Consider the following 21,466-nt stretch of genomic DNA (forward strand, 5'->3'; position numbering starts at 1 on the left):
GTGTTGGCATGCGTGGCTTTAACACAATGGAAACGTGTGACTATATCATATAGGTCCCAGAATAACAGTGGCAACTTTGAACTGTATGAGGACTGACCATTCCGTAAAAGGCTGTCAGGCGTGCCTCCCAAGGGAGGCGAGCACCATGTCAGTGTATTTATGTTAGAAGTTCTTTGTAGTAGGGGGTGGATTTGAATTCCATCCATGGGGACCAGGTTAGAGTGTGTCGCTGGGAGGTGTTCCTGTTGGGATGGGTGATGTCCTCCATGAGGCGAATGTCCGAAACTTTTTCCATCCAGGTTTTCAATGAGGGAATCTTGGGTTGCCCCCAGAGTGAGGGTATTAAAGCCTTAGCTGTGTTGAGCAGGTGTGGTACGAGTGAGCGTTTATAAGTGCTAATGGGTTCATTGGTAGCGTGGAAAAGGACAGTCCAAGGGTCAGCAGGTAGGTTAACGCCTGTGATTTGCTGTAGGAGCTGGAGCACGGAGGACCAGAAAGGGCGAACAAGTGGACAAAACCACCAGATGTGCGCGTGGGTTGCTGTGTTGCCACAATTCCTACAACACAGCGGGGAATTGACGGTGAACATCTGTTGTAATTTTGATGGTGTATAATGCCATCTGGTGAGCAGTTTATAATTGACCTCCACTATTTTGGAAGCAAGAGACGATATGTGTGTCAGTCGTAGGACTTTGTCTTTCTGACGCTTTGGAAGAATGGTATCGAGGTCCGATTCCCATTTAGCCAGGAATGATGGGGGTACATCCGTTTGGAGTGCAATGAGGGCTCTGTAGCAAGTTGAGATGCATTGAATGGGGGGGGGGGGGGGATCTTGTAGGCTGAAAACTTCCTCAATGCAATTTAAGTTCTGTAACCCTCTTAGCGGTTGAGGCAGAGTACGGAAGAAATGTTGAAGTTGGAGGTATCTCCATTTATCCATGAATGTAATGGGTTTAGGGCCAAGGATTTCAGGTAGTGGTTTGAGAATATTGGTGCAGAGAGTATGTTGTAATAGAAGGGGACCTTCCAAAGCCCAGGTCTGGAAGTCCGGGTCAAGTAAGCCAGGTAAGAAGTATGGATGTTGGAGGAGTTGCAGCAAAGGGGAGTTATAGGACCAAGAAAACTTCCTATGTAGGGCATCTCATATATCCAGGGTTGAGATGGTGAGCGAGGAGGTTAAGCTCGCAAGATGTCTATGGGAGCGGGGGAGCCATGGAACAACCGTGAGGTCAGCCGAGCATAGTGAGCGTTCCAGATGCACCCATAATTTGGAGTTACCAGCATATTTCCATTCTATTATCCTACTCAGTGCTACAGCATAATCATATGTCTTAAAGTTAGGGAGGGCCAGACCCCCAGAGTCCTTGGTGCGAAATAAAATATCCCTAGAAACTCTGGGATGACTGTTACTCCAAATAAAGCGGGAGATCATGGTTTGTAATGTAGTAAAGAATCCAACTGGCACACCCAATGGGATCATTTGGAATAAAAATAGGACCCAAGGTAAAATATTCATTTTGATAATGTTCACTTTACCTAACCACAAAAGCGCCAGATTGTTCCATTTTCTTAAGTCTTCTCTAATACTATTTAGTAAGGGGATCTAATTATATTTGAAAAGTGAGCGGATGTTAGGTGTGAGGTATATACCCAGGTATTTCATGCAGTGCGGTACCCATCTAAAGGGGAAGAGGGGTCGTAATAGCGTCTCCTCCAGTCTAGAGAGGTTGACATTCAACATTTCTGACTTAGAGAGGTTAATTTTAAAGTTGGACAGTGTTTGGTAGGTAGAGAAAGCGGACATCAAGCTAGGAAGTGAGATGTGTGGTTGTTGAATAAAAAAAAGAATGTCATCCGTGTATGCTGCATACTTGTGGATCTTGTTACCGACTTGGATGCCATGAATGTTAATATTCTGTCTAATGGTAGCCATGAATGGTTCTAAAGCGCAGAGTGATTTTGAAAAGTCCTAATCCACCCTATCAAACGCTTTTTCAGCATCAGTAGATAAAAGTAGGGTGGACTGAGACCGTCTCCGCACATATTGGATCAGGGATATAATTTACAGCGAGTTATCTTTGGCCTCCCTGGAAGGTATAAAGCCCGTCTGGTCCGACGAGATCCAGATAGGTATCAGAGGGCGTAGGCGGTTAGCCATAACTTTGGAAAATAATTTACCATCCACATTCAGCAGGGGGATCAGTCTGTAGCTGCTACAGTGGGTGGGATCCTTTCCTGGCTTAGGGATGACTGTAATGTGGGCAGTAAGGGACTCTGGGCGAAGCCCCGAGGTGTGGGAGATCAAATTAGCATATTCTGTAAGGTGAGGGAGTAGGATGGTACTGAACATTTTATAATAAAGGATGGTATACCAGTCCGGTCTGGGAGCCTTCCCTGAAGGGGAGGTCCCCAGGGCCGTTTCAAATTCTTCAACCAAGAATTTGGATTCCAATTCGTGCAGGGTAGATTCCGGCAATTTAGGCAGGTTTGCTTCCTTTAGGTAGGCACATATGTGGACGTGTCTCTCCTGTGGGGATGGGGGGACGAGTCACTTGACACCTTATACAGGTCTGCATAGTAGTCCCGGAAGGCTTTGACTATATGTGGGGTCGCGTGTACAAGATCACTGTTAGGTAGCTTTATTTTAGAAATAAAAGATTTAATTTGTTTGGCTTTCAAGGACCTTGCCAGTAGTCTACTAGGTTTATTCCCCCACTCATATAGTGTCTGTGAGAAACGTTGGAATTTTCTTTTAGTGTCAAGCTCAAGTAGGTGTTTTAATTCTTCACGTTTCAGTGTCAGGGCTTTAAGATGGGACGCGTGTGAGGACAGATTATGTTGCTTGTCGAGATCTGCTATTTGGAGAAGAACCTGCTCGATTTGTTGACCGTGCTCCCTTTTTTTCCTTGCCCCCAATTCAATAAGTCTGCCACTCATGGTGGCCTTGTGGGCCTCCCGGACAATGGATGGGGAGGTCTCGGAAGGTGTGTTTTCCTTAAAGTATTGCACTAACTGGGAAGACAACGCAAAGACCTCCGTGGGATTGGAAAGAAGGGAGTCGTTCAGCTTCCAGCTATTAGAGCGGCAATCCAAATTGGGCATGGACATAACCATCGACACAGGTGCATGATCAGATATAGTGGCAATACCCACTTGAGCAGATTATAGGAGAGGGAGGTGATGATGGTCTAAAGCCCCACACACACACTATCAGTTTTTCTGCTGAGTTTTTCCTTTAGATTTACCAAAACCATATAATATGAGATCAAACCTTAGGCGTTTCAATGTGTATGCAATCAGGCAGGCCCTTCTACTACATGGTTTTGGTAGACCTGAAGGAAAAAATCAGCAGAAAATCTGATAGTGTGTATGGGGCATAAGAATAGGTTATCTATTCGGGAGTACGATTGGTGTGTGCTAGAGAAGTGTGAAAAATATTTTACCTGAGGATGAAGCACGCGCCATACGTCTATCAGCTGAAGGTCCAATCATTTATTTTAACCTGAGTCAACCGTTTAAATGAAATGCTAGAACGTCCTTGCGAAGTGTCTAGGATGGGGTCAAGAGGCATATTTATGTCACCCGCTAGTATGATTATTCCCTGAGCAAATTGTGACAGCTTGGAGAGGGTCTGGGAAAAGAAGGTAGGCTGGTTGTGGTTCGGGCAGAAGATATTTGCTAAGGTGCATTGGGTGTTGACAAGTAAGCCCTTCAGAAAAAGAAAATTACCATGATCAAGTCAAAAAGGTATATTGCCGCTGAAACCGATGGCCACACCTTTTGCTTTATTAGTATCTGATAAGCTATAGTACCACTGTGGAAATCGGGGGAAGGTCAGTCTGATCGGCGTTCTGTAGGTTAAGTGTGTTTCCTGGAGAAAAGCGATTGAGCAGGATAACTTCTGCAGTTTGCGGGTTCCCTGGTGTCGTTTAGCCGCTATCATTTAAACCCCAAACATTATATGAAACTATTTTAAGTGTGGCCATCAGTTCAGCAGAAAGAGACCGCTTAACATAAAGTACCACACATGCCAACTATAGAGGAAGGGGTGAGGGGGTAGAAGGTGAGGGGCAGGTGTGAGAGGGTCAAGAAAGATAAGCAAGAGTGTGGAGAGAACACAATCATTCAGGTAGAGAACCATGGGGGAGTTGTGTACATCACGCAAAATACTGCGGTGATCCCTGCAGGGAGAGAGAGAAAGCGGGGGGCAGGCCCGACCTCCAAGTAGAGATCATGGGACACAACATAGGGGCCCACCGCTTTCCCCATACCCGGAAGGAGAGGGGGGGGGGGGAAGAGGGGTGTATATAGGAAGAGGTGCATTGGAGCAGGATGCCCCGCCAGCACTCAGCTCAGAGTTATAAGATACCGGGAGATGTTGGCTCCAAGGGCGATGAAAAGATCATTAGAACAATAACAATAAAATCCATATAAACAGATATCAAACAATAAACTTAATAGTAACTAGCAGGCATACTCAGCCAGTGCAAAAGAAGTTCATAGACAGAGAGTGAAAGTGAGAGACAAAGAGAGGGGAAAAAAATATATAAAAAAATAAAAAAAAGACATGGGTAGCCGTTTATCCAGGTTTTTTTGGGTCGAGTCAGGGTTTGAAGTGCACCTTTTTTTCAATGTTTTTTTGGCCATTGGGGATCTGGGAGGGGTGAAAACTGAGGGATTGAGTCTTGCCAACCCGGGAGCTCCACTGGTGGTAGGTTGAGGTCTTTCAAAAACTGAGCAAGGTCTTCAGGGTAGCTATGAAACATGCCGGGAAACCCCAGCGGTAGGTAATCCCCTTAGATCGTATACGTTCCAGAAGAGGCTTAAGAGCTCTGCGGCGGTCCAGGGTCTCTCTGGACAAATCCAGGAAGATGCTGATAACAGCCCCATCAAAGTCGATGGTGGGAGTGTTCCACAGTTTGGCCATGATGCCATTCTTCTCAGTAAAATAATGTAAGCGGCAAATAACATCCCTGGGTAGGTCAGAGTTGAGATTACGGGGGCGGAGAGCACGGTCAAATCTCAGCGGGTCAGTAACATGGTTACCCAAGACAGTGTTAAAAATGCCACGGATGGATGGTTCAAGGTCGTTATCGCCCGTTGCTTCCGGCAACCCTCTAATGCGTAGGTTGTTCCTACAGTTTCTGTATCAAGGTCCTCTAGTTTATATAGTGAGGAGCGGTGGGCAAAAGCAAGTTGGGTGACAGTCTCTTTCAGTTCCTTTATGGCCACGGCATGAGAGTCTTGTCTGTGTTCCATATCTTCTACCCTGTCTAGAATGTGGGCCATGTCTGCTCTCACCCCCGTAATCTCCTTTTTTATGGATTTTTCTAGTCCATGGAACATTCCCGCTAATTCTTTTTTAAGTCCGGTAACTAGTAGTGACATGTCGGAGCCCACTGGGGACCCGGGGTCGTCCATGAGATCTGAACAGCCGGAGGATGCGGGAGAGCTCTCTCTAATAGAGGTAGCAAGTGAGGAGGGGGACACTTTCTGCCGTGTGGTGGGGTCAACCCCGTCGGCAGTTAGGAAGTTAGGAAGCAGTGTATGGAGCCGGAGGCAGTGGGGATAATCCCAGACCCCCTCCCAAAGCTCTTGCTAGATGATGAGCGGGATCTAGGTGTCTTTGCTGGCATAATTGGAGCTGCGGAGCCGAGTGCTGTACGGGGCTCCCCTCAATTACATCACTTTAGTGCCATTTGCTATGCCCTGAGGCCACAAAATCCAGCCAAGACACACAGCATGAGGCAAACCGAGGGTATAGCTGTAATTTTGCTAGACAGTCTTCCCTGCAGGGGGCAAGCGATGAGGTTGGAGGTGCAGTGAAATGAAAAGGAGAGGGGAAGCAGCAATCCAAGTGGGGGACACAGCATGTAACTGTATGGGTGCATCTGAAAGGAGCAAGATGGCCACCGTGTTACACAAGTAGGGCGAAGCCACGGCCTATCCTATTAGGGAATCCCCGTCCGGGTACTAGGCATGCAAATAACCCACTACAGGCTGCTGGCACCTCCAGGAGCTGAGCGGCGGATGATCTGTCACCCCAGTGGGCTCTAACAAGGCCTGCACTGGCAGGGCACTCACCGCTTTACAGGCTCCAGCTCGGCCGCAACATGGAGGCTCCGTCCACCGCGATCGGCAGCGCATCCGGCGGAGACTGTTCAGCGGAGGAAGGCTGCAGCGCTGGAGGGCCCCTTGGTACTCCCTGATGGAGGCAGAGGTGGAGCACTCAGTCCCGGAGGGCAGATCTGTGGGCGCCTGGCCTAGTAGGCCGCAAGATAGCGATGGGAAGGCCGCGGAGCGGGCCTCACCGCCTATTACAGTCTGGGAGCTCCTCTGTGTGGCAAAACACCCCTAGGCCGATAGCAGAGGACAGCCCACGGTGGATCGGTGCCAGAGGAAGGTGCATATAGGGTGCCAGGCTGTGGATGGCCATTGATTGTTGTGGACCCAGCGGAGCTCGCGGATCGCACGTCTGCTCTCCTTCATGGTCAGACACGCCCCCCCCCCCCCCCCCCCCCCCCCCCAAGGAACCCTTTAGTTTTGGAATCAGCATTAGCAGTAACAACATAAGGGTAATTCTTGTGCGTGCACTTAGGAGGTGCTAGAGTGTTGAAATGAGCCTCTTGTGCACATAAGATATTACTATTGTGCAGGAGAGCTTCCTTCCAGAGAGATTTCCATTTTGCTGAGTGGTTAAGTCCTTTGGTATTGATGGATACAATATTAAGTGTAATTTGTAGCCGGTGTTGTGGACGCTAGTGTAGTAGTACGTGCAGCTTAAAAGCTTGACAATGTACTCATATTGTGGCGCATACTTGTTGTCCATGCATTTGGGAGTTATCACATACAGAGTTACGTGGGAGTAGAATGAGACCAGCTTCACTGGTTGGGGAGGTGGATCTTTGGTTAGTTGGGTTCCATCATCATCCAATAATTCAGAAAAGTTCATAGAAAAGTAAGAACAAGAAAAACAATGCAACAGGTAGCACAGTGAAGCACACCTAAATCGGTGTAACAAATATAGAAGGTGTGGAACACCTAGAGGCAGCATTTCGCTGCTAGATTTTGTTGGGGGGATAAGTTCATCCTTACACTCCCTGACCCTGTCCTCAAGGGGACCATAGAACTAAGGTGGACACTCAAGGCCTATTCACAGGTGTGATTTTGCATTTTTAGCATTCACCTCTTTCTGTTCTCTTTCAATCTGATGTGGGGTGTTGGTGTTTCCGTCCTCTGATTCAGGCAGAATACCCCACTCCCTTAGAAGAGTAATCCCCTTTTCCAAGGTGGTTATTGCGTAGGTATGGATGTCTCTGGTTATGGTGATTTTCGTTGGATACCCCCATCTATATGTGCAAAAAACTGCAGATTCTGGTACTGAGATCGGATTTGGCCTTGCTTCCACATCAATGCTATTATTATTATTTTTTTTTTTCACATGGAAGAAATGTAAACACATGAGTACATCTCTAGGAACATGGTCAGACAAATGTGACAGCTTTGGCAGGCAATGGATCCTGTCTATAGTAACGTCTAAATCAGTGACACTTGGCATGACATTTTTAAACAGTGTCGTCGCATAGAGGTTTAGGTCAGACTGCTGCATTGATTCAGGGATCCCTCTTATTTTCAGGTTGTATCTTCTTGACCTAGCCTCCATGTCCGCTAACTTTGCTTTTATCCATTCATCCTCACCTTCTTTTTCATCATTTACTGTGTCAGCATACTCTCCCAATTTTAGCCTCAATATGAGCCACTCTTTCCCCTACTGCCTGTATGTCTCTGTTAAATCTGTGCCTACACGAGGCCATATCAGATTGGATCGAGCTCCTTAAAGATAGTAGTGTGTTTTTCAGAACAGTATCTAATACTGGCTGATTCTGTGTGGGGAATGATTCAATGGCCTCTGGCATATCTCTTGTGTCCTTCCCTGAATCTGACATGTGGCTACCCTACGGATCTAATCCATTGCCATCCAATCTGGGTTTTGAGTGTGGGCGGCTTGAGGATTAGGTGTGTTTGGGAGGTGGATTGCCTTTTTCAGTGTTTATTTGCGACCTGTGGCGGCTGGAGTATTGTAGGATTGGCACCATGTCGCCTACCTCCGCCGGCTTGTGAGAAGTCCGTGTGGCGATGCGTCTGTCTATTGTTACCCCACTTGTTGGGCATGCTGCCAGAGATGTGCCCTCCTGAACTGTCATTCATCCGGTGTGAAGGGCTCCCTGGATGGGCTGCTGTGTTCCGCTGTTCCCCCATGAACAGCGAAGCTCCGGAGCTACACATCTATTCGGTTCCACTGCAGGCCACACCCCCTTTACTATGACAATTTTGTGAAAAATAAATAAAAATAATCTTAATTTTCCCAAGAATTGTGGGAAAAAAATACAACTTCAAAAAACTTGCTATACCTTAGACTGTCTAATTTTCAAAAAGGGGTAATTTGGGGGGTATTTGTACTTTTCTGACATTTCCCAGCCTCAAGAAATAAGGTGTGATCAATTTTCAATGATTTGCACCATAGCATGTAGAAGCTATAACTTTCACAGAGACTAAATAATATCCACTAATTTGGGTCATTTTTACCAGAGGTGTAGCAGTATACACGTTGGCCTAAATTTATGGACAAAAATGGCTTATTTGCAAATTTTTATCATAGAAACTTTTTTTTTCAAAATCTTCACTCTTATTTCACATGTCACAATAAAAAAAAAAAAAAAAAAACAAAAAAAAAAAAAAAAAACTGTGGTGATTAAATAGAACCAAAAGAAAGCTGTGTATGAAAAAAAAAATATATAAAAATGTGTTTGTGTACAGTGTTGCATGACTGAGTAATTGGCATTCAAGGTGTGAGAGTGCTAAAACTAAAAAATGGGTCTGGGCAGGAAGGGTGTATAAATGTCATGTATTGAAGTGGTTAATATTATTCCTTTGGCAAGTAAAATTACCTACCCTCTCTGCTGACCAACTTAATTCTATCCCTCAACCCTTTACAATGCAAAACAATGGTCCTGGGAGAGGACAGATTTTCAAACAAATACTATATAAAAATCTGTCAGATGAAGTCATTCCCCACCATCAATCTTGCCTCCTCTTCTGGTAATAGAAAATTCCAAACATATATACACACACATTTTTTTTTTTTTTTTTAGCAGAGACCCTAGAGAATAAAATGGAATCCACTGCATTATTTTATGCCACACTCTATTTGCACAGCAGAGCCATAGTACTTACCATGTGGGTTATAGGGCCACTGATAAGTGATGGACACTGGTATGCCCTAAGGCAAGAAGTGTACTCCCTATATAACCCCTCCCACTATTGGAAGTCCTCAGTTTTGTAGCCAAGCAATACAGGTGTATACCAAGAAGGGAGGGACCTCTGTGTCCCCTGATGCACATCAAAGAAAAGGATTTTGCAGGTAAGTGGTTTAAAAAAAAAATAAAAAATAGGAGGAAACACATAGATCAGTAAAAACTGATCCCATGGGAAAACTAATGCATCTGTTCCGCATGCTAGCGGATCCCTCATACTCGACACAAAGTTGTTGACTTTGTTGTTGAATCGGAACGCAAATAGGTCCATGTCCGGAATACCCCATCTCTGACAGATCACTAGGAAAATGTCGGGGTGAAGAGACCATTTTCCCGGAAATAATTGTTGGCGACTCAAGTAGTCCGCTTGCCAATTCTCTATTCCTGGAATAAAAATTGCCGATAGGCAAGGAATGCATGTGTTCTGCCCAAGCTAGAACATGATTCATCTCTTTTCTTGGGCTGCACGACTTCTCGTGCCCCCCTGGTGATTGATGTAAGCCACAGCCGTGGCATTGTCGGACTGAATCCTGACAGGACAATCCTGTAGTCTGACCGTCCAAGATTCTAGGGCCAGACGTACTGCCTGAATCTCCAAAATGTTGATAGGCAAGGTCCTCTCTAACCTGGACCGAATCTATTTCCAGGGCTGCTCCCCAGCCTAGAAGGCTGGCATCTGTTGTCACTACTTTCAGGATACAGATAGAAAAAGATTTTCCTTTTTGAAATTGCTGGATATCAACCACCAATTTAGGCTCTCACATACATCGGGAGCCAAGCGTGTTGGAAAAAAAACAAGGCCTGAATCTTCTTGTTCCAGACCGACAGGGTGGTGTTTTAAGTAGTCTTTGAGTGAAAACCTGCGTGCAAGGGACAGTCTTGAAAGATGCCACCATTTCCCCCAACAATCTCATGCACAGCCGAACGGAAGGATTTTTCTTTGTTTTGATAAATTAAATTAATCCCACAATGGGACATATTCTTGTCTGGGGTAAGAATACCTTCTTCTGTACGGTATCTATGACCAGCCCCAAGTACTGTAATCTCCTTGATGTTTTAAGGAGGATTTTTCTAGGTTGAGTATCCAACTCAGAGATTCCAGGTAGTTTACAGCTGTGATCAGACTCTGGTTTAGACCTGAGACTCAATGATCTATTGAAAGTAGATTGTCTAAATTGGCTAGGACCGTTATGCCTTGAGCCCTTAACCTGGCTAAAGGAGGTGCCAGAATCTTTGAGAACACCCGTGGTGCTGTGGCTAGACCGAATGGCAGGGCCACAAGCTGAAAATTATTATTTTATATTTGGAAGCAGAGAAATTTCTGGCGAGTGGGAAACATTGGCACGTGGAGATGTGCATCTTTGATATCGATTGAAGCCAAAAACTCCCCTAATTGCAGGAGGGAAACAACCAATTGGATTGACTTCATGCAATAGGATTGGATGTTTAAGTGCAGATTCAGATCTTTGAGATCTAGAATGGTCTTACCTCTCTGTTTGGTTTTGGAACTGTGGTTTGAATAAAAACCTGTGCCCTGTTTGTCTAAGGGAACCTCTGATATCACCATCTGGGATAATAGATGATCCAGAGCTAGAAAGAGAGACTTTTTTCCTCTGGATCCCTGAGAACATTTCACTTTGGAAAACGAAAACTCTCCGAACTCTAGTTTGTAACCAAGAGAAACTGATAAAGACACCCATCTATCTTGACATTGTTCCTGCCAGTAATTTGAAAATTGCAGGAGCCCCCCCCCACACCCGAGCGAGGGCACCCCTTCATAAGGAGGCTTTAGCATTCTGCTTTGTGGGCTTTCTGCCTCAAGATCTCTTTTGACCCTGGTGCAGCCCTTGGGGTCTTCCCCTTGAACCTGACGGTTGAGGCCGTCGAGACTGCCTAGAGGCTGATGCCCCTCGCACAGGTGAGGCAGCATGCTAAAGGAGAAATGTTTGAACTTCTTCTTTACTGGTAAGAGAGAACTTTTTTCCCATTAGAGATCCTTTGGAGGTATTTATCCAGATCGTCTTTAAATAGCCATTTACCATGAAAGGGGAAACTGACTAAGAACTTTTTACACAGTGCTTTGGCTGACCAATTTTTCAGCCAGAGAACTGTGCAAGAATGCACTAGTCCAAGCATAAGCCGTGAGTCTTGAATGATAGAATCTTTCATAGCATCTACCGTGAAACATAGTGTGTCTGATACACCGGCCCATTGCTTGGCCTACCGATCAGGCAGAATTTTAAGTATCTCCACAAACTGTTCCTTAATGGACTGAGATACACCAATTGCCACAAGAAACGGCTGCGCTACTGAACTTGCTAAAGACATATTTCTTTTGGAAAGAAGTGCCAACTTTTTATCTGTTGGATCCTTTAACATTAGTGCATTAACTACAGGACACGTGAGACTTTTTGTTCACTGAGGCAATTGCAGCCTCCATTGCTGGAACTCCCAGCTCTTATAGAAAATCCTCTTCCATAGGATAAACTGTGGAGAATTTCTTAGGAGGATAATATTGTTTATCCGGATGTTCCCATTCAGAATATATAAGCTTCTTTAGCCATGAATGAATGGGAAAGGCATCCCCAGCTGGGGAAGGTTTAAATGATCCCAAACCAGAGGTGGGTTCATCAACAGCCTGCGCTGCAGGCAGTGCAAACAAAGTTTTGAACCAAACCAGCAAGAGAGTGCACAAGCAACTTGTCTTGTGATGCTATTCCCTCTATATTAGGATCCTCAGAAGAGGATATATTATCTTCCAAATCTTTTGGAAGATCTTCCTGATCCCCTGTCCCTTGCATCTCAATAAGAGGGTCCGGAGCATTGCATGGGGATCTGCTATGTTTATACCGACTATGGGGAGATATCATAGCATCAATCTTCTTTTCCAAATTACAAATGGTAGAAGAGAAAAAAACCTCCTGTGTGATATATACAGGTACTTAAGTGTCTAGTGCAGCTGCAACAACAGTCTCCCCTGACGGCTCAATCTGCCGGCTGCATCACTCTCAGAGGAGGATGACATTCTTTTGGAAATGGATTTAGTTTATTGTGAAACTATTGACCCCTTTAGAGGAGTCCCTGGTTCCTTTTCCACTCATAGCCTGAAACACAAAAACAGAGGCACTACCAAAAATAATGTACACTGCTAGGTTATAGTTCAGCGCTATAAGCTGCTATTAATACCTAGCCTGGTAAAGTAATAATGTGTCAAAGTAAAAAAAGCCTGCATCACCAACCTGAAGTAAGCCAATCTCCTGCTCATTTGTCCCTCCATGGTCAGCAGCAGCTACACACAGTGCTTTGAAAACTTCCTCCATGTGTGACACCGTTAGCCCTGCCCCCCTGTGCCAATTATGCCCCAATCTTTCAAAATAAAGTGTTTTCCTGCGTGTGTAGCAGACTTAAGGTGCCTTGTAAACAGCTGACATGGCGGCGGGGTGGGGGTAAAAACTACCACTGAGCGGCCGCATGGTCATTTTTTTATTTTATGAAAATGGTTTTGGCATATGGGTCTCCCGAAGGGGAAGATTCCAACAGGGGGCGCAGGAAGAGAACCAGTCCCCCCTTCTTACCAGAGGCTATGCTTGTTGTGGCCGGATGAGAGGCGAAATGAAGGCTTCTAAGCCCTTGTACACACGGTCGGACATTCTGAAGGAAAATGTCAGATCGGACCGCGTTGTCGGATAATCTGACCGTGTGTGGGCTCCATCGAACTGTTTTCGTCAGAATATCTAACGGACAGCTGGGCTATAAAATTTTACGACAATATGATCCGATCGGACTTTGTCTGATCGTTTGTAGAGAATTCTGATCGGACAAAGTGCCACGCATGCTCAGATCAGTCACGTCGTAACGAAATAACATCATCACGTTACATACGATCGGATTTTCCGACAACTTTGTCCGACCGTGTGTATGCAACACCAGTTTCAGACAAAATCCGTCGGATTTTGTTGTCGGAATGTCCGATCGTGTGTACAAGGGTTTAGACAGCGCTGTTTCCAGCATCAGGCAGTGAGCGCTCTACACAGCCCCCAGTGGTGACACATAGGCATGACAACATTATACTCTAACTTAAAAGGAGACATTCATAAGAACTCCCAGCTCTTATAGAAAATCCTCTTCCATAGGATAAACTGTGGAGAATTTCTTAGGAGGATAATATTGTTTAACCGGATGTTCCCATTCAGAATATATAAGCTTCTTTAGCCATGAATGGGAAAGGCATCCCCAGCTGGGGGGATTTTCATAAGAAAATCTCCACTTACCTTTCCTCGCTGCAGGGTTATCTTCACCCTTCACGGTGGGCTCCAAAACCTTCAGGAACAGGGGAACCTAGAGGTTACACACAATCCTGGACCTGCAGCAGCCCCCTGGCAGTAAAACTTTATGGCCTTACTACTAAAAAGTACTGCATCCCAGGGTCCAGCTCTCTAAAAAGAGAAGCATTCACAACCAAACCCTGTTTCTTCGGACACAAGGCTCGGGTACCATTCCTTTAGCCCCCGGTCAGCATGGCTAGCTCCAGCAAGGATTGCTTCCAGTAGAGCTCAGCACAGCACATCTTTACTCTGGTGAAAAAATGGAGGACTCCCAGTAGTGGGAGGTGTTATATAGGGAGTGCACTTCTTGCCTTAGGGTGTGCCAGTGTCCATCACCCATCAGTGGCCCTATAACCCACATAGTAAGTACTATGACTTTGTGTCCCCTGATGTAAGAAAATAAAAAAAAATAATTGTATGACCACCCTTTTTTGTGTTACCAATATTGTTACTGCCATTTACTGAACAATTTCAATGACCAACTCTGGTAACAGTAGTCCTCTATAGAATATTTAAATAACACATAACATATATCAAAAGGCAGAGTGCACTAGCCCATAGAAGCTTATTAAAACTCATTTTGTATTCGACTAAAAAGTGTGCTTTGTTTCTACAGTTTACTGCAAAACGATACAATACACGTATAACCCTCTAAATATTCATACCTCCAGGCATGCTAAATGGATATTCTTTATGATGCGGTCACCTTCAAACAGAACAAGACGCTTCAGGAGGATACATGCGAGCTCCAAAGTTGCCAAACGTACTTTGCTATCTATACCAAGAAAAAAGAAAAAAACAAAAACAAAAAACAAAGATTACGGATGTATTAGAGACAAACTGAAAAGGACTAAGCATATCATATCACATCATACAACAGGGTACCACTGAAGCATAATTTTGTATGGTACTTGGATGGATAGGGAGAGTTGCCATAATAAGATTTTTTGTACTAACCTCAGAATTCATTTTTCCAGTAGTTTATTGGAGGACAGAAAAGTCATTTTTTTCAATATGTAGGGGGAGCCACTGCTTCTTGGAAGTCTTGACACTGTACATACCAAAAAAGAACAGCCTAATATAGTGGTTATACCACTATATATGCACATAAACCTTCCATACAACTTTCCTGTAGCAGGGTCAACAATACAAAAAAGATCACTTAATCAGAGGGCAAAGAGCTTGGTCCTCAAATGAAATGAAAGCACAGGAGGAGTTATGTCTATGAGAGTATAAGCTTTAGCGATCAGACTTGTTATCCATTGAGGGATGGTAGACTTGGAAGCAGGACATCCCCTGCGAGGTTCTGAAGACAGGACAAATAGGGGATTTGTCTGCCTGATCAAAACTGCTGCTTTGAGGTATGCTGTTAATGGCTCTATGCCAAGGCAATGAAGAGTTCTTTCCTTTGGGTGCTTTCTAGAAGGGCATAAGGATGATAGGCCTGTATTGTGGGGGGAAGACCAATACCACCTTACGAAAAAAAGATAGTCTTGAGTGAAAGACTACTTTAACATTGTGAAGGAGGAACAGCATGTTACAGGATAGCCACCAAATCAGAGGCACGTCTGACACATGATAGTGACCAAAAAGGCCACTTTAAAGATCATCTAAGGGGATATCCCTGATGGGTTCAAAGGGTGGATTCTGAAAGACAGAGAGAACCAAGTTAAGATCAAAAAAGGAAGCCCAAGGAACTGCAAAGGAGGCTTGATGTCAGCTACACCTTGTATAAAGACGAGAGTAAGGCCAGGGTTTAAAAAAACAAAAAAACAAAAAGGGACAAGGTTGAAACCAGTTTGTTCAGAGTGCTTACATCAAAATTCTGATCAAGTGCTAACTGCACGAAGCCCAGCATATGAAATACAGAATAATATCTGTGGGTCAAGTACCTGTGTTCGTACTAAAAAAAGATAGGATAGTAGTTATTTATGGAAGTGGCCTCTCTTGCTTTTAGACTCTGAGACCCGTCAGTCTCTCAAGACATGGGCTTCATTAGCCATGTTGTTAAAGTCAGAGACTGAGAAGCAGGATGGAATAGAAGGCCATGAGACAACAGGTCTGACCTGTTGGGAAGAAGCCAGGTATCTACTTTAAGAGACTGAATATGTCTGTGAACCAGGTTTTTCTGGGCCAGTTTGATGCAATGATAATCACTTCTTCTTCTCTTGCCCTGTTTTGTGAAGCAGATGAGGAAAAATTCTCTGGGGGAGAAGGGCTTAGGTTAGCCTGAACTGAAACCAGAGGATTATCAAGACATCTGATGCCAGCTCTAGGGAGACCTTGGTCCTGGCCACAACTCAGTTAGTGAGATCCTTGCTTAGCTGGACAGGGATATGCAAAGGTTGAGAGAAGAACCATGCTTGTTAAAGGTCAAACAGATGTTGTGTTGGAGAAGTCACAAATTAATTAGGATTAATGATACACTCTCAAAGGAGGCAACACTGTGGCCTAGAATTGAACTCTCATGGGAAATCTCATTGTGTGGTGTCTTCTTAACCTTATTTCCGATGCATGAGCTCTGAGAGAATTGTCAATGTTTCCTTGAGATGTGTTTATGACTAGACCCAAAATAGTCAAGGTGAAGAGAAGGCTGGCAAGTTAATTTTTGAAAATTGATCACACAACTAAAAACCTGGAGCTTCTGAATTGCTTTGTGGACTTTTGCAGATAGCTGGAAAGGAGATGAGTCCTTCGGGAATAGGTCATCCAGATAAACTATGAATTGGATGCCCTGACTTCTGATATGGGCAATAAGAAATGCTAGGGCCTCTTTGAATACCCTGGCAGCAGAAGATAGTCTAAAAGGCAGTACAACAAACTGCAAAGGATTTTCTAATACTGCAAAGCCCACCAAAACACTGATGAGGTAGATACACATGAATTTGCAGATAGGCTTCTTGGATGTCTGCAGTTACCAGGTAATCCTCATGTCTCAAAGAGATGACAACCAAACCTCCATGTAAAATTTTTGGAATTTTAAGGTATTTGTTGAAGCATTTTATGTCCAGAATGTGACAAATACCCCCATTGAGCTTTGTTACTATGAACAGGTCTGAATGCCCCGTACATAAGATCAGACATTCCAACAACAAAATCCATGTTTTTTCCGACAGATGTTGGCTCAAACTTGTCTTGCATACACACGGTCACACAAAGTTGGTTAGAAATTGCGAACATCAAGAATGTGGTGACGTAACACGTATGATGAGCCGAGAAAAATTAAGTTCGATAGCCAGTGTGGCTCTTCTGCTTGATTCCGAGCATGCATGGAACTTTGTGTGTTGGAATTGTGTACACACGATTGGAATTTCAGAATTTGTTGAAGATGTCGGAAAATTTGAGAAACAGCTCTCAAATTTAGTGTGGCGAAAATTCAGATGCAGCCTACATTTCCAACAAAAAGCTCCCATCTAATATTTTCCGTTGGAAAATCCGGGTGTATTGGGCATTGCAGTACATAAATGCACCATAAGTGATCAACATAAACTGTATATTATCAACATTGTACCAACCATATAGGGTATATAAAACAGCAGTAGCAGATGTCATTAAGGGCCATGGACTCTATATTTGATTACATTTGGAAACAGAACCTGTTCTGAGAGGTATACTCTTTTTACAGTTATAAGTTAGGTTAACAAGAGCAACTAACTCAGACACATTGGGTGATTGAGTAGACCTCCACAGTCTTGTGATGAGCGTTTTAGCAGACACTAAAATGATTACTGTGCAAAGCTGTGTGGGAAAGTATTTAATGTTTAGGTGAAGTTAGCGCTAGCGCAGGATTTGGTTTAGTGAGGACCCCTGTAAAATGGGATATAAGTTGTAAGACTTTATTGCAGTAGCTAATTAGTCCCTTCCAGTCCCAGAGTGAGAACATACACATAATTCCACAGACTCTCCAGCAAAGAGAGGAGTTCTCAGGAGAGAACTTTGCTAAACGGTATGGGGTTAGATACCATTGGAATCTAATTTTTTGAGACATTTCCCAGTGGTTGACACAAAAGGTAACACTATGGGAATAGCAAGTAAATGTTTTCCATTAGTTATCAGAGAAATTATAATGAAGGCTTGATACCCATTTGGCCATAGGAGGGGTCTTGGAGAGGATCCCTTTACCTTGAAAAATAGAGTAGAACAGGGAGATGCCTTTGGTTACGGCATTGGGACATGTGAGGACCTTCTAGACTGAAGAGTGGATATGTATGGAAGGCTTGAGATTGGCTTTCAAAAATGTGGACTTAAGTATATACCGTATGTGAAAAATTCTTTAGGGGAGATAAGGAACTAATTTATTAGATCAACCATAGATTTGATGCAAGTCCCCTGGTAAAGATCTTCCAACTATTTAATGTCTGCTTCTTGCCACATGGTAGTGGACAGGTGTGGGATGATAGGAATTTTAAAACAGCTACCTACTTCTGGTTCCGGCGCCGTATGTGAAGGGAGGAAGATCCAGAGGATCAGCTCAGCCCGCGGCAATCACCTGCTTACAACGCCACTACAGAGTCCAAACTAGTCTGACACGGGACTAGGTAGCATCTGCCGATCCCCGCAAATGGACCGGTACCTCTCCCAGCCGTGCTCGTGATCTCGGTCACGAGGCAGCTCTCCTTCTCTCTCAGGGCAGACGACCCCCAAGATGGCCGCCACAGCTCCGACACTCTCGGCCTCACGCTGCATGCCACCGCCCACCCCACAGAGCCACTTGGTAGATGCTCCGGCAAGAGAGGGGATGGACACATCCAGCTCTGGAGCTCAAACTCCTACAGCCTCTCCGGACAGTTTAGCACAAGCAGTGGCTGCCTTGCTTCTACCCACTCTCACAGCTGCAGTAGATAAGGCGGTGGCAGAGAGCATAGTGCAGCTCCGGCAAGAACTAGGGGAGCAAACTAAACGGCTTAGCAGGGCAGAACAGCACATCTCATCCCTGGAAAATGAACAGTATTCCATGAACGCTACACTTGAAAAGTTTGTGCAAGACCAACAACACTGGCACGGACAAGTTGAAACAGGGCCCGCGAGAACAACGCAGCCCCAGGAAGGATCCAAAGTGTCTGAGGTCCACCTTTCCCGCTGACCAGCCAATTTCGATGAGCCCAATGCTTCCAAGATCAGGCTTGCCACAAGGTACTGGTAGGGAGTGTTGAGGCGGGGGGACTGCCCCCTTGATTGCTAATACCTCTCTATCACTCGGGTGGCAGAGGGGCAGTATGTGCAACCGGCATCTACACCGAACTACCGCTCAAATCCACTGCTGGCAGATCTAATGCCAACGTATCTCTTTTGTTCCTTTTCATTAAATCAGCCGTGTTTCTTGATACTGTTATTTCTTGTTCACTGTTGGTTTGTTTTTTTCTTTAATGCGTCCTTATGCAACTTCCACACACAAGATCATACCCTATTTTCTTGCCTCACCTTTGTTTGCGGCGGTCAGACTTCTCTGGCCATGCTCTGCTAAGACATTGGGACATGCCTGTCCCCTGCCCTCCCTTCTCCCTTATTTCCCCTCTCAAGCTGACGCGTCCCACGGGCTAGCGCATCTTTGGGTGTTGAAGTTGCATACGGAAAAAAAAGAGAAGTCTCCGATTGTTACCCCAAAGAGTTTCCTTACCACCCCTATTGCCCCCACCCTACCCTACTGTATTACCTGTCTAGAGGAAGGAAGGTTTGCTTTCACATCTAGATCCAGAATCGCCACATCATCTCCCCACCCCCTCTGCGATTCTTAATCCCCATTTGACAGGATCTATAACTTTGAGTAACAGGATAGAAAATCACCCTCCCCTTCGTCCTTTCAGCTACAATGCAACCCCTTCGCGTTCTGTCCTGGAACGTGAAGGGATTGCGGTCCCTTGGGAAACGGTTGATAGTACTGCGACACCTAAAGAGGCTACAGGCCGATATTGCCCTACCCCAAGAGACGGAACTGGAGAAGCAGGATTTTCCTCACATGCGAAAGCTGTGGGCAAGGTGCTGGGTTCGGCCTCAAGGCTGGAAAACTGGTGCTCTCCTTCACAAGAACCTGACATGTGAAGTGATGTCCACTGGCCATGATAGAGAAGGTAGATACGTCTCCGTCCATCTTAGATTTGCATCCGGTGAGCTCCAGATCACCAACATCTATGCACCAACTTCCCCAAGCCCGTCGTATTTTAGCGTCTTTGCAGCCAAACTGGCCGTCAACACAGGCGCCCCTCAACTCATAGGAGGCAATTTTAACTCAACTTGTTGTGACAGTGAGGACAGGCTGAATACATCCAACAACGCGACCCACCCTCATCACACCCAGACACGCATCTTCTCACCATGACTCAAACCTTGGGACTAGTAGATGTATGGAGAATGACACACCCTTTAGAAAGGGAATTCACGTTCTATTCCCCTGCCCACAAATCGTTTTCCAGACTATTTTTTTCTGTACACCCTCTTTGTTTCCCAAGGTGGGGGACACAACCGTCCACAACCTGGTTATTTCCGACCATTCCCCGATATCAGCCACTTTTGATACTTTAAGACATAGCCCAGACCATAGACACTGGAGATTCCCATCCTATCTGACGAAGAACCCTGCTTTCCACAAATTCCTCATGGAAGAATGGGCAGAATACCCCCACAACAACGGCTCCCATGTGGAGAACCCCAACCTGTTCTGGGAGGTGGGCAAGGCATATACCCGCGGGCGGATCATAGCCTTCTCTGCCGCTCACAGGCAGAAATCCCTCACAAGCTACCAGGAGGCTAGCACTTTAGTAAGACAGGCTCAAGCGCTTCTTTGCACTCACCCCATGGAAGACAAACGCAAAGCATGGCTCCATGCTAGAAGCCTCTTTGACACATGGGCCAGCAATGTAGAGCAGATGAAAATGTCATATACCCAGCTAGAATACCACAATCATGGGAACAAGGCAGGAAAACTGTTGGCCAGACTCTCCAAGGGCATTCACACCCCCACTCACATTAGATTCATACGTAACCCAGACGGTACTTTGTCTACGTCTCCCAAAGACATTAACCACACTCTTAAACGTTTCTACACCACTCTTTATGCCCACAGACCTATGGACCAGACCCTAGCCTCTCAATGGCTGAACTCCGACTCCCTCCCCCACATAGCTCCCGGGGACTTAGAGCTGCTTAATGCTCCGATCACAGAGAGTGAAATACTCTACACAAGTTAATGCTTGATCTAGTAACCCCTACCCTATTGTCAGTTTATAACACTATCTGGCAAGGAGGTCTCTACCTCCCGACAGGTCACCAAGCCCACATAAAACTGATAGCCAAGAAAGGTAAGGACCCACAGGATCCAGGATCCTACCGACCCATATCCCTACTTAACGTAGATTCCAAAATCCTTTCCAAACTGCTGGCTACCCGCCTAGCATCCATAATGCCCTCACTTATTCACCCAGCACAAGCAGGCTTTACTAGAGGCCGTTCAGCAGCGTCAAACATCAGGAAGGTGCTTGCCACCTTGGAGTTTGCTTATCGAAGGCCTTCTGACACTATAGACATGTTATCATTAGACGCCGAGAAGGCCTTTGATAGTGTAAACTTTCAATGGTTGTCATTTGTCATGCAGAAATTTGGAATTACGGGACCTTTCATGACATTCATACAGGCTCTCTACTCCGCACCTACGGCCACAGTAGTCGCTGCCGGAATGCAGTCAACCCCCATATGCTTACACAAAGGCACAAGGCAGGGCTGTCCCCTCTCTCCCCTGCTATTCAACCTAGCCATTGAGCCCCTCTCACGCCATCTCCTTAGCTCACCTAACCTTCATGTTATTCCCTTTGGTTCGGAAGAACTACGCGTGGC

General features: G+C 45.3%; 1 protein-coding gene across 13 annotated transcripts in view; it reads right to left on the reverse strand.

Moving 5' to 3' along the window:
- CLEC16A (C-type lectin domain containing 16A) overlaps nucleotides 1–21,466 on the reverse strand; it is a 1,523,862-nt gene that overhangs the window by 677,690 nt on the left and 824,706 nt on the right. For all 13 annotated transcript variants that reach the window (XM_077448876.1, XM_077448874.1, XM_077448875.1 and 10 more), the window contains one exon: nucleotides 14,305–14,414. In XM_077448876.1, the coding sequence (XP_077305002.1) occupies nucleotides 14,305–14,414 (110 nt within the window). The remainder of the gene's footprint in view (nucleotides 1–14,304; nucleotides 14,415–21,466) is intronic.

Source organism: Lithobates pipiens, unplaced genomic scaffold, assembly GCF_037356315.1.
Source record: "Lithobates pipiens isolate NorthernLeopardFrog02 unplaced genomic scaffold, aLitPip1_a1.2 Scaffold_22, whole genome shotgun sequence".
Taxonomy (NCBI): domain Eukaryota; kingdom Metazoa; phylum Chordata; class Amphibia; order Anura; family Ranidae; genus Lithobates; species Lithobates pipiens.